General features: G+C 41.9%; 1 protein-coding gene across 1 annotated transcript in view; it reads right to left on the bottom strand.

Moving 5' to 3' along the window:
* The window catches only part of LOC144791457 (cytochrome P450 2J2-like), a 131,470-nt gene that overhangs the window by 68,772 nt on the left and 49,382 nt on the right, over positions 1-13,316 (bottom strand). Inside the window, exons 6-7 of the mRNA XM_078666135.1 lie at positions 12,327-12,468; positions 8,111-8,298 (exon numbers count right to left, since the gene is read on the bottom strand). Coding sequence (XP_078522261.1) covers positions 8,111-8,298; positions 12,327-12,468 — 330 coding nt within the window. The remainder of the gene's footprint in view (positions 1-8,110; positions 8,299-12,326; positions 12,469-13,316) is intronic.

Raw genomic sequence — 13,316 nt, 5'->3', positions numbered from 1 at the left:
CAGTCCAATCAACCTGTAAATCCTTTTCCCATTGGAGTTTAACTTTAGACTTAATTCTGACATTAGAAGGACAAGGAAAAATGTATGTGTCTCAAGAATGCTTTGAAGTGAACCTTTGACAAATAAGTAATTCTAGTTTCATGCAACCATGGGATGTTGTTATTTTGTAACTGTGAAATACAATCATAAAAAGTTTGGGCTAACAATTTGTATTTATCCATTAAATATCTTGGCAATTTCAAAACAAATTGGATTGTAGGAAAGGGGATAATTTAATAATTATGGAATATACGGTTGATTGAATTAATTCCTTTGTCACACCAAGAGTTCCCAAAAAGTGTCCAATTGTTTATTTTAATATGTTTATGTATATAGCAGAGCAGTGCTGGTGGTTGATGGAATTCTGTGGAGTTACATAAAAACTACTCAGGATTCATTGGCGTTCTGCCAATAGGTGGAAATAGCCATGTTGAGCTGCAATTCAGCAGTGAGAGTGTGTTACATGATTTAAAATCAGCACGAATGGCACCACATTTTCTACTAGAGAGGCAGGCTTCTGATTGCATATAGTCGCGACAGCCCGTGACCACCCTCATTGAAAAAATTCGACCACACATCAATTGGCAAAATTGGGCCGTAACTCGGCGTTACAAGTTTAATGTGGAGTTGCCAAAAGTACGCCAATTCCCCAGATGGAATGGAATATTTCACGCAACTCTCTAAGTGAAGTTTGATGTTTAAAACTTACCTCTAAATCGACCTAGGGGGTCAACCACTGGTCAAATCAAATGTCAAAACAAATGTGGGAAAACCTTAACCTCTCCCAAAGGTGACAGCATCAAGACCAAAATGTTCAGACTGAAGGACCACAACGTAGGCTTGCATCCCTCTTAGCCATTACTATATTAATTATATGAGAATTCTTTTTGATAATTCACAATTTTCCATAATCCCCAATGATAAATACTGTTAATCACTTCACTCCAATAATACTTATTCAACAGCTTTTTATACTTAATCATAAGTCCAATTCGTCTAAGGACATGTATCAAAGTATTTTTTGCAATGAGCAGCCAAGGAACAAGGAGAAAGAAGAAAAGAAGAGAAAGAGAGGGAGTAAGAAACATACAGGAAGACACCAAAGAGCAAACAGCAGGGGTGGCTACAACTCCAAGGATTAATTAATTGTCTTCCATAATCCTAACTAAAAACTAATGCTTATTATTGGTTTAACTTCTACACCATTCACACATGTCAGTTTCTTTAATTTGCAATTTATCTATTACATTTAAAAAACTGAAATTGAACACTTCTTTTTAAAATTAAACAACCTACTATCCTGATAATTAAAAAATAAAAAAGCCACACATGAATTTATCATACCAAACTAAAGGAGCAAGCACTAATACCTCAAAAAGAATTGTCTCACACAAATCACAATGATATTGCCTGAGCACTGAAAACACTCAATCTAGAGATAGTGGTTTAAATTGATATCATCATTCTTTCCCAAACTGCCTAATACATATCCAGTCATTATATTTCATAAATACATTTTATGGGAATTAGAACATCTGCAATTTAATAGTAAGAGTAGGAGTGAAAATATTCGGAACATATTTAAAGTCTGAAAGACAATAAATCTGCCACAGTAGAAAATTGAGCTAGGAGGGAATTTTGTGCTTTTTAACTTTTTAGATTATGTTAGAAATCCTTGTCTCAGTGGGAGATGAAAACATTTTATGCCACTGAAAGACATAAAACTAAATTACACTGACTGTTAGAAAATGGTATAATAAAGGGTTATACTCAGTGATGATTCATTTAAGTATTTGAAGATCAATAATTTTCTATTTATTGATTTAATGGCGAACATCAACACCCAAAACCTTACCTTTGGACTGAAAGGTTGTGATTCACTTTTGTGTAAGTTTGCTATTTGTTGGCATTAACAAAATGCAAGTTTAATTTTGCTAAAAGTGATTTTACTACTATGGACACCCCACACTCGTTGTGGAGACTCCACACATAAAAAGATAGGCCTGTCCCATCTTTTTTGTGCGTAGTTCTACATCCCAACTACTGAGTCTTCACAGTCACAAAAGTACTATTAGTAAAATTAAACTTGAAGTTTGTGAGTACCCAAACAATTGTGAACTTGCAATAAAGTTTACGTTTAGCTTTGTGAATCAGTCCCATAGTATCTTATATAGGGGCTCTTAACGTAAGAATTTCAAACTATCTCAATACATTCTATTACCGTTACCTACTTTATCATGTTCATACTTAAAAGACACAAGATTGATTGAATTGGGTTAAAACATTCCATAGGACAACCATTTCCATCTAGTAACAAATGAGGTCAGAAGCCCATACATGAGGTTAGCACAAAGAAAATAACATGTATTTAAGTCTATGATTAGCAAATGTATTTTGTCATCCAAACTACTATTACAACAGGCCTCTTTAGGTAGGGACAAAGCACATAATTAGGTTCAAGGTTTGCTCCCTTATATGGCAATATATTTATAGAACGGTAGTGTAAGTAGTGGGTCTATATGAGGAGATGTTGAAATGTGGCCAGAAAAGGTACATTTAAGTGAGTCACTCAAGGAAAGGCAAAGAGAAGAGATGGCAATAGGGAATCGAGGCTGCATGAAAGAGCTACAAACTTGATAAACAAATGATGAGTTGTAGAAAGAAACTTTAATAATGATGAAGGCTCTCTGTTTACAAATAGTAAGATTATTAACAGAAGAGGGAGAAATGTAATTCTCCTGCAACCTAGTTTTGAGAATAATGAACTGTCCATTGGAAGCCAATACTCGGTTTAAAAACATACAGGAATCTTGTGGTTATAAGATTGAATAGCAACATGGCAAATCAACATTCTCTGTACTTCCGTGTTAGGGTGAGAATACAGAGGAAGCTCAAATTAAATTTCAAATATGTAACCAGTGGTAATATTTAGGTCCTGAAAGAATGACTTACAGACAATGGAACAATAGCACACCTGCAAGGGAAACATTCGCTAAACCTATACCGAGCTTTCAAGTCCATAAAAAAACTATTGGGATGAAAGTATGTTTTCAAACAGAACTTTGAATGAGATTTTGAATACTTCTAATTACCTGAGTAATTGTAACTCGAATAGTTAAGTATTTCCACCATGAGTAATCCGCCTGTTAACTAATCCTGGAGTGCAGTTTAGATAACAAAATGTAGTCATTTCAGCCTTATAATGGCATCTTCTTTCCTTTTCTTTGCTCATTTAGATTTTTTCCTTCCTGTGTCACTTTTTACACTGAATAGAAAATCCCTCTATTCATCACCATCCTCTTTTAAATTGCCTTTTACTCTACTGACTATCAACCTTAGTTTTATTCTGAACAATTTGGAGAAACACTCAATGTTTCTGGAGTGCCAACAATTCTAATACCATGCTAGAAATAATTTTAAACTGGAAAAATAAAGATTATTTCCTCAGCTAAAACACCCTTTTTCCCCTTCTCTCATATTTTCCTCTTGATATTTACCATTGGCCCTGCTCCACCTTTTGCTGCTACCATAAACACCGCTTTATCTGTACCTTTTCCTGGGATAAGCCTGGCACTGCCTTCTTCACTTATTGCCACACAATGGGGGTCATTAGAATGGCGGACACCATCCTCACAGGGATTGGGACCGCCCGCCTAAGGGCGGGGGTCCCGTGGTGGGGATTAGGATGAGCCCGCCACAATGGCGGGCGCATCCTTAATTTTTAACATTGTGGCGGGCAATGTTAAATGCTAAAAATGTTAAATACAATGCTAAAAATACATGTATGCATTTGCAAAAAACACAGTTGGTGGACAGAATGTAGAACAATGTCATACATTCACCCCAGTACAAGGATCTGGGCCTCAATCCATCGTTTTTTTGCACTCCACCCTTGCTCACTTGGCCACTGGATTCAAGATAGCCTGGCTGATGAGGATTATGAATCCGAAACCGGTCCCAGGATGCTTGTTTCCGATCCATGGAAGACATGGCTTGGCAGTTCGGGCTGGACTGTTCCCATGAGGCACAGGGTCAGACTGATTTGCATATAGCCATGTCTGAAATGGGGTGGCTGAGTGGGCTAAAGAATGGTGATGGATTAAACCCAGATCAGTTGACTGGGGGTGAGTGTTTATTTGCTCAAACGCTCGTCCATCATCCCCTTTTGTATCGCTTTGTTCGCCCTAAGTGTGGCAGGGTATGCTCAGACGTGAGTCCCTTGCTCACTTGGCCACTGAATTCAAGATAGCCTGGCTGATGAGGATTATGAATCCGAAACCGGTCCCACGATGCTTGTTTCCGGTCCATGGAAGACATGGCTTGGCAGTTCGGGCTGGACTGCTCCCATGAGGCACAGGGTCAGACTGATTTGCATATAGCCATGTCTGAAATGGGGTGGCTGAGTGGGCTAAAGAATGGTGATGGATTAAACCCAGATCAGTTGACTGGGGGTGAGTGTTTGATTTGCTCAAACGCTCCGTCCATCATCCCCTTTTGTATCGCTTTGTTCGCCCTAAGTGTGGCAGGGTATGCTCAGACGTGAGTCCCTTGCTCACTTGGCCACTGGATTCAAGATAGCCTGGCTGATGAGGATCATGAATCCGAAACCGGTCCCAGGATGCTTGTTTCCGGTCCATGGAAGACATGGCTTGGCAGTTCGGGCTGGACTGTTCCCATGAGGCACAGGGTCAGACTGATTTGCATATAGCCATGTCTGAAATGGGGTGGCTGAGTGGGCTAAAGAATGGTGATGGATTAAACCCAGATCAATTGACTGGGGGTGAGTGTTTGATTTGCTCAAATGCTCCGTCCATCATCCCCTTTTGTATCGCTTTGTTCGCCTTAAGTGTGGCAGGGTATGCTCAGACGTGAGTCCCTTGCTCACTTGGCCACTGGATTCAAGATAGCCTGGCTGATGAGGATTATGAATACGAAACCAGTCCCAGGATGCTTATTTCCGGTCCATGGAAGACATGGCTTGGCAGTTCGGGCTGGACTGTTCCCATGAGGCACAGGGTCAGACTGATTTGCATATAGCCATGTCTGAAATGGGGTGGCTGAGTGGGCTAAAGAATGGTGATGGATTAAACCCAGATCAGTTGACTGGAGGTGAGTGTTTGATTTGCTCAAACGCTCCGTCCATCATCCCCTTTTGTATGCATTTGCATACACGAAGCGGCAGGCACCGCGCGGTGCCTGCTGCTCTGTGTATGTAAATGCTGGGGGGTACCACAGGTACCCCCCGTGCGCACCCCCCACCTCTCCTTCACGGGCCCCCAGACCGCATCTAACTAAGCCCAGTGTAATATGGCTGACGGTGTCTAATAGACACCGACACCATATTGAACCTTTTCCGCCCCGGCCGCAAGGCGACCGGGCGGAAAAGCGGCAGACGATCTTTCCGTCCGCCGCGCCCCCCCCGCCATACTAATATGGCAGGGGGTCATTTATGTGAGGATGGCGAATGGATTGCACCCGCCAGGCCAGCTGTGGCTACCGCCAGCCTGGCGGGGGTAACCCGCCCGCCATCCTAATGGGCTCCAATGTGTTTTGTTTTACCTTGCTTGCTGAGAGACATTTTAGTGTTTGTTTCATCATTTCTATCAGAATGTTGGTGTGGCAGCACCTTTTTCTGACGGCAGACCTTGCATTCTGTGTTATCTTGTCTCACAATACAGTAATATCTGGAATTTATCCTACTCTGCTTCAGGGCATATTTACAAGGAGCTAGCGCCGCCACAGTGTAATCTTTTTGGATTCAGCTTTGGCGCAATCAGTGCTCCACAGTATTCCATATTTACCAACTGTTGCATCGGGCCCAATGCGTCCGTTTGTAGAGTCTCTGCCTGAGTCACATTATACCTACAACAGGTATAATGTATGCAGGATAGGCATTTTCACTTTAAAAGCCATGTAGAACTGAGGCAGTGAAATCTACATCTTTTCACTGTGCCACTCTATGACTTGACTGTGTCAAACTCCCAGGCCTTTTCAAACCGGGAAAAAGTATTGACGCAGGGCTTTTAACATGGGACTTGCCTATGTGTTCTGATACATTGATGGAGTTGCATCAGTCTTATGACCAATTCCAGCGATGCGTAATTTTAGAGCCAAAAAGTGCAGCAGAATTTCTGTCGCATTTGTGAATCCTTCTGCCATGGAGCACTGTATTGTAAATACAGCGCATCCATGGCATTGTTAGGGTATTTGTGTCATGGACAAGAGATATGACGCATCAATGCCAATGCGTCAGTTCTTGTAAATATGCCTCATTGTCTGTCAATGCTGATGCATACATAACTTCTCAATGTTGAACCCTGGCAACGACATATTCTTCGTAGTCTGCATAATCATTCCAATGGATGCAATGCTGCTTATGCGCAGTACCTCATGGATTACAGCATTGGTGTATGGAACCCTCTTTCGGTCTTCATAGTGAATGACCTGAGATTCACCAAAGACAGTGGACAACTCCTTCTGAACTTTATCTGGAGAGAAACATTTACACAGGTCAGAGGAATGAAACAATTCTAATGCCATGCTAGAAATAATTTTAAACTGGAAAAATAAAGATTATTTCCTCAGCTAAAACACCCTTTTTCCCCTTCTCTCATATTTTCCTCTTGATATTTACCATTGGCCCTGCTCCACCTTTTGCTGCTACCATAAACACCGCTCTATCTGTACCTTTAACTGGGATGAGCCTGGCACTGCCTTCTTCACTTATTGCTACACAATAGGGGTCATTAGAATGGCGGGCGCCATCCTCACGGGGATTGCGACCGCCCGCCATAAGGGCGGGGGTCCCGTGGTGGGGATTAGGATGAGCCCGCCACAGTGGCGGGAGCATCCCTCATTTTTAACATTGTGGCGGGCAATGTTAAATGCTAAAAATGTTAAATACAATGCTAAAAATGCATGTATGCATTTGCATACACGAAGCGGCAGGCACCGCGCGGTGCCTGCTGCTTTGTGTATGCAAATGCTGGGGGGTACCACAGGTACCCCCCGTGCGCACCCCCCACCTCTCCTTCACGGGCCCCCAGACCGCATCTAACTAAGCCCATTGTAATATGGCTGACGGTGTCTAATAGACACCGCCACCATATTAAACCTTTTCTGCCCCGGCCGCAAGGCGACCGGGCGGAAAAGCGGCAGATGGTCTTTCCGTCCGCCGCGGCCCCCCCTGCCATACTAATATGGCAGGGGGTCATTTATGTGAGGATGGCGGGCGGATTGCACCCGCCAGGCCGGCTGTGGCTACCGCCAGCCTGGCGGGGGTAACCCGCCCGCCATCCTAATGGGCCCCAATGTGTTTTGTTTTACCTTGCTTGCTGAGAGACATTTTAGTGTTTGTTTCATAATTTCTATCAGAATGTTGGTGTGGCAGCACCTTTTTCTGACGGCAGACCTTGCATTCTGTGTTATCTTGCCTCAAAATACAGTAATATCTGGAATTTATCCGATGAAAAGTGCTACTCTGCTTCAGGGCATATTTACAAGGAGCTAGCGCCGCCATCTTTTTGGATTCAGCCTTTGCGCAATCAGTGCTCCACAGTATTCCATATTTACCAACTGTTGCATCGGGCCCAATGCGTCCATTTGTAGAGTCTCTGCCTGCATCACATTATACCTACCACAGGTATAATGTATGCAGGATAGGCATTTTCACTTTTAAAGCCATGTAGAACTGAGGCAGTGAAATCTACAACTTTTCACTGTGCCACTCTATGACCTGACTGCGTCAAACTCCCAGGCCTTTTCAAACCGGGAGAAAGGATTGACGCAGGGCTTTTAACATGGGACTAGCCTATGTGTTCTGATACATTGATGGAGTTGCATCAGTCTTATGACCAATTCCAGCGATGCGTAACTTTAGAGCCAAAAAGTGCAGCAGAATTTCTGTCGCATTGGTGAATCCTTCTGCCATGGAGCACTGTATTGTAAATACAGCGCATCCATGGTATTGTTAGGGTATTTGGATCATGGACAAGAGATATGACGCATCAATGCCAATGCGTCAGTTCTTGTAAATATGCCCCATTGTCTGTCAATGCTGATGCATACATACCTTCTCAATGTTGAACCCTTGCAACGACATATTCTTCGTAGTCTGCCTAATCATTCCAATGGATGCAATGCTGCTTATGCGCAGTACCTCATGGATTACAGCATTGGTGTATGGAACCCTCTTTCGGTCCTCATAGTGAATGACCTGAGATTCACCAAAGACAGTGGACAACTCCTTCTGAACTTTATCTGGAGAGAAACATTTACAGAGGAATGAAACCATTATAACCCACACATTTTAATAAGTCTATAATAAGGACAATTGTTGGCAATAAAATCTCAAACCAAGTCCCCCCATTACCTCAATTGTAATACCTCAGCCTAAGTCAACTCACATCAATTGAAGTCAACCCACACTGGCTTTACCAAATGCAATCACATTCTCATTCCAAGTACCAGTGTTTTGCTCTTTCAGATAATCAATTCAGAAATGTTATGGATCATTTTCATTTTATGTCACTTTAATTTATTTGTGAAATCTTGCCATTTGAGAGTGCTAGAATAAACAATGCCCATGTTATAAAAATCCAGCAACAGAACTGGCAAGAGCAGTTCAAGTTACCTTCACCCTTATTGGGTCATATTGATTACCTTTGGTTTGGATGGTCCCTCCCCCAGCTACAAAGCATACAAGCCTACACATCCGTCCATGAAAGAAACCATGAACACGTCCAATGTAGAGCTGACTCTCAAATGTGAAGCCTGCCTGTCTCCTCCACTTGTGGCCAGTGTTTGCTCTGCCTAGTTGTATATACATCTATAATGTCTATAGGGTTGGCATGGGCTTCGTCCTAGCATGGCAGCATTTCCCAAGCACAGGCAATAAGCGGACTCAAAGCCAAACCAAGAGTGGGATAAAATGAATGACAGATAAAAAGTAGTTGATCAAATTTTACTGTAAAGTGCAGCATCTTTTATAGGCACATTTTAGCTTGACAGAACCGGGTTAATTCATCTTTGAACAATGCTGTTACCCGAGCACCTGGAAAAATCGGAATAACATGAACTTTTGAAATTCTGTTTAAACTGTTATTAGAACATTGGAATGTTGGGAGCTCCATTGAAAACAATGGAGTGCTCTGGGCTTATAATGGCTGGTATAAGCCTGGAGCACCAACATTCCAATGTTTCTTTGTTCACAGCTCTGGCTGTGAACAAAGGGTCCAGGGAGCCTGAGGGGATTCCAATCTCTCACGCTCCCAAAGGCTTTGTTTTTTTTGTTAGAACATTCTGTCCTCTAGTGACAGAATGTTCTAATAGCCTTATAGCGCTTTGTAGATGGGCTATACCGCTATTAAAGTCCCTCTCCCTTGTTAAAGGCCCTCGCCTTCGGCTCGGGGCCTTTAACGCTGGAGAGGGCCTTTAATAGCCGGTATAGCCCTCTACGGCGGGCTATAAGGCTATAGTAACATCTTATGTGCATTATTAACGTGGTTAGGATTTTAAAAAATTGCGGTTTTCTTATGTCGAAATATTTCATATTGTAAATTGTAACGATTTTAAGTATTCATATAAAATAAACTAGTGACTTGACTTGATAATGTATATTATGTGATCGGATGCTGAGTAAGCTATTATGTAGCCAGTTGCTTTTCTTTTTTTGAGGCGATCTCGCTGGCTGAACCAAATCAATGCCATCTTGGAATATAGCAGAGCAGTGCTGGTGGCTGGTTGCACAGACAATACACCTTTATAGAAATCTTGATTTATCTTAAAATGCGAACAAGCCCTTTGAGGTACTATTAGAGACCCATGGAATCGTTCTGATTTCAACATTTATATATAAATATAATATAGTTGCTAGATATCCGTTCACATATGATTCTACTGATACAAGTTAAAGGATCTGGTATAAAAAAACACTAACCAAATAATTATTTCAACATAAGTGTGTAGCTCTTTCCCCTCAGCGAGGCAGTCCTCCACAGAATTACGCTAATCTATACTACTATTATAAAGGAAGAACTTTGAACCTTTGAGGCGGGTAAACTCGAGAAACACAGCGCCGATCCACACACCCGATACATCGTTGTAATCGTCAGGGTGTGCAGATGGACATAGGCTATATAAACGTAATAAATATACCGAAAAAAAGTAGTCCCTTGGAAGAAGCGCCGGCCGCGACGTGCGTGCCAGACGTGAGGAGCGCGGGGAGGAGCCGCATCCAGGAGCACGAGGAGGACCGGCCGACATGGCGTGGGGAGGAGCGGTGAGAAGCAGCGGACAGGCGGTGAGGAGCGGCAGACAGGTGGTGAGGAGCGGCGGCCAGGCGGGAAGGAGCAGTGAGCGGCGGATGAGGTAGGTTATTTATTTATTTATTTAGGAGCGGTGAGCGGCGGAAAAATTAAGCAAAAATGAAAATCGTGAGCAAGAGGAAACAAACGGAGCATTACAAAAGTGAGCCAAACGGTGCTTTACTGGAGGAAAAAGTTACGTGTGCAGGTTACAAAAGCGTGCATCGTGAGCAAGAGGAAGGAAACGGAGCATTACAAAAGTGAGCCAAACGGTGCATTACAGGAGGAAAAAGTTATGTGTGCAGGTTACAAAAGCGTAGAAAGTAAACATAGAGGTATAGGAGGAAAAAGTGATGTGTGCAGGTAGCAAGAGGAAGGAAACGGAGCATTAAAAAAGTGAGCCAAACGGTGCATTACAGGAGGAAAAAGTTATGTGTGCAGGTTACAAAAGCGTACAAAGTAAACATAGAGGTATAATACTGCAATATATGGAGGAAGGCTCCGGGGGACCCGCGGACAACGTCTGGGCGGGCACGGGCCCTGAAGCCTAATTGCTCCCGGACAACGTCGGGACGGGCTGCTAGTTTTAAATACAGATAATAATAATCCACATTTGTAAAGCACGAACAATCACCTGTAAGGGTCTCAAGGCACTGGGGGCCATCGGGAATATTGAGCAACCTGTTGCCCAGAGTCACATTTGCTGGGCTAATATCACGCCAGGACTGGGGATCGAACCGTGATCCCCAGATTCCAGTGTCAGTCGCACTGGCCGTTGTGCCACACAGATGAAGTATATTAGAGCAAAATTGCAATTATATTGTAGCTTTAATTTATAAACTTAATCGGTATTTATTGTCAACCACGAACAGGTTGTAAGAGTCAGACTTGTGATGAGTTATGACACAAATCTGCTGCTACCACATCTGTTGAATCAACGTATTGTATTTTTGTTTAAAAAAAATATATATATATAACATTATTGAGCATAAAAAGCATAACAGGCATGTTAACCAAGGTCCATCAAGCAGATACATTTACACAATCTCCAATCTCATATTAAAATAGACACTGAATGAATCGAAGTTTTGTTGTAGTTTAGTTTTATAATGTCTTTTGCCTAGTCTAAATCTAGTATGTTGGTATACTGCATTCACTTTTCTTTTTATAAATCTTACACTGCTTGTATTTTTTTTACTGATGCTACTTCTTCTGACATCACCAGGGTCAATGGCCTGCAGCAGCAATGTCATCAAAAGTAATATGATGTAACCTTCTGTGAGGTATATGAAAGATGTTTCAAGGTTAGGTGAATGGTAAGGGTCCTCTCTACTTACAAAAGAAACACACAAAACAGATCTTGGGTTGTAATCTTAGATCCAACTCATTAGCTCTCCTAAAGGTCCCTCATATACGTCTCAGCTGTACCGGGGGTAGAGCCTTCTCGTACATTGCTCCTAGGTACTGGAATCAGCTCCCAATGAATCTACGTAAATGCACTTCTTACCTGGTTTTTCAGGAAACAGTTAAAAACTTTTTTGTTTTAAATCATACCCATTAATCAATACCAACTTCCTTGTCTCTCTTTCGCTAGGTAAGCGCTGAGATGCCCCCGGGTGAGTCGTGCACTATAGAAGTGTATCTAACATAACATAACATATCAATTGACACACCTGGCATTTTGATAAATCGACATCAGTGATTGTTTTTGTAAACATGTCAATTATATTCTGTCAACAGCGATATTTGTGGGTGGTGCTTGTTTTGAGCAGCTGTGACACTTGTGGCATGCAGTCTGAACTCAACCCTTTGATCATGACAGTGAATGAAACATTCATCTCTCTGTGGAATGTTCTGCACCCCAGATAAACATACTTAATTACGTCTGTTAATCTATTAAAAATGGTAATTCCTTAGACTTCTAAATCCAAATTGTATGGTGCAAAATAAAATACTTTCTGTTGTACCCTTTCTAAGTCTCACCTTGGATTTCTGGTTGATTCACCAGGTAGAGGATTGCCCACCGTAGAGTGGTGGTGGTGGGTTCTGTGCCACCTCCAAAAAGTTCAGCCACAAGGCGGATCATGTTATGCTCATCAAATGTAGAGGTGACATCTTGAGAGTCCTGGATGCAATAAAAACATTCACATTTAGTAGATAGGAAATATAGAGAGCATGACATATTGTGAAGCTAGGCCTCCTTGAGGACCGATGGATGATATAAAAGAGTTTAGTCTCATTCATAAAATGGAATTGATGAACATTAATGCATCAAATTCTGGAATGCACTTCGCGTAAGAAGACCAGCATCTTCCAATGATGATGAGTAAAATTACAGATTTCATTCGAAAGTAGGTTAAGATCAAATTAGGGATTGAAGTTTGGTGGAGGATTAGATTCTCTACTCTTCTGTGGGTAGATTATTAATATTATTGCGGGCTTAAGTCTGCAGTAGTCATTGGTGAAATTACCTGACCTCTGTCTTGAGAGGAAGGGAAGTCAATAGGTCTTTGTCAATGGGAGAAAGGAGTAGAATCTATGACTTCATCCTAGGGAGGGATGGTTAAAGAAATATCTTCCTCAGCAAAAGAGAGATTTAACTGGTCAGGGCAGTTATGAAAGAGGAAAAGGAGGCGAGAATGATAAAATTAATCAAATGGGTGATAAATAACATGTATTAATTTATGTTTGTTCTACAAAGTACCAAACGTATTGCTCCTTCGGTCACTTTAAAAAAAGATAGCATCTTTGCAAGGATTCTAGGTTATCAATGGGTTGTTGGGGCTTTGTTTGCAGGACGGTCCTTTAAGAACAGAGGTAACATTGCTAACCTTACTGAGGCTTGTGGCCGAGTTTCATGTTATAGAGAAATCCATATCTTAGATCTGTAGCTGAGAGAAGCTGTTCTTGAAAATGTCTGTTTGGTTGGTTTATTAGGGAGGGACTGAAGTTATGCCAGAGTTGCAAACCAGC

This window comes from Lissotriton helveticus, chromosome 11 (genome assembly GCF_964261635.1).
Source record: "Lissotriton helveticus chromosome 11, aLisHel1.1, whole genome shotgun sequence".
NCBI lineage: Eukaryota > Metazoa > Chordata > Amphibia > Caudata > Salamandridae > Lissotriton > Lissotriton helveticus.
The sequence above is the reverse complement of the archived record's forward strand: the minus strand, read 5'-3'. Positions and strand labels throughout refer to the sequence as shown.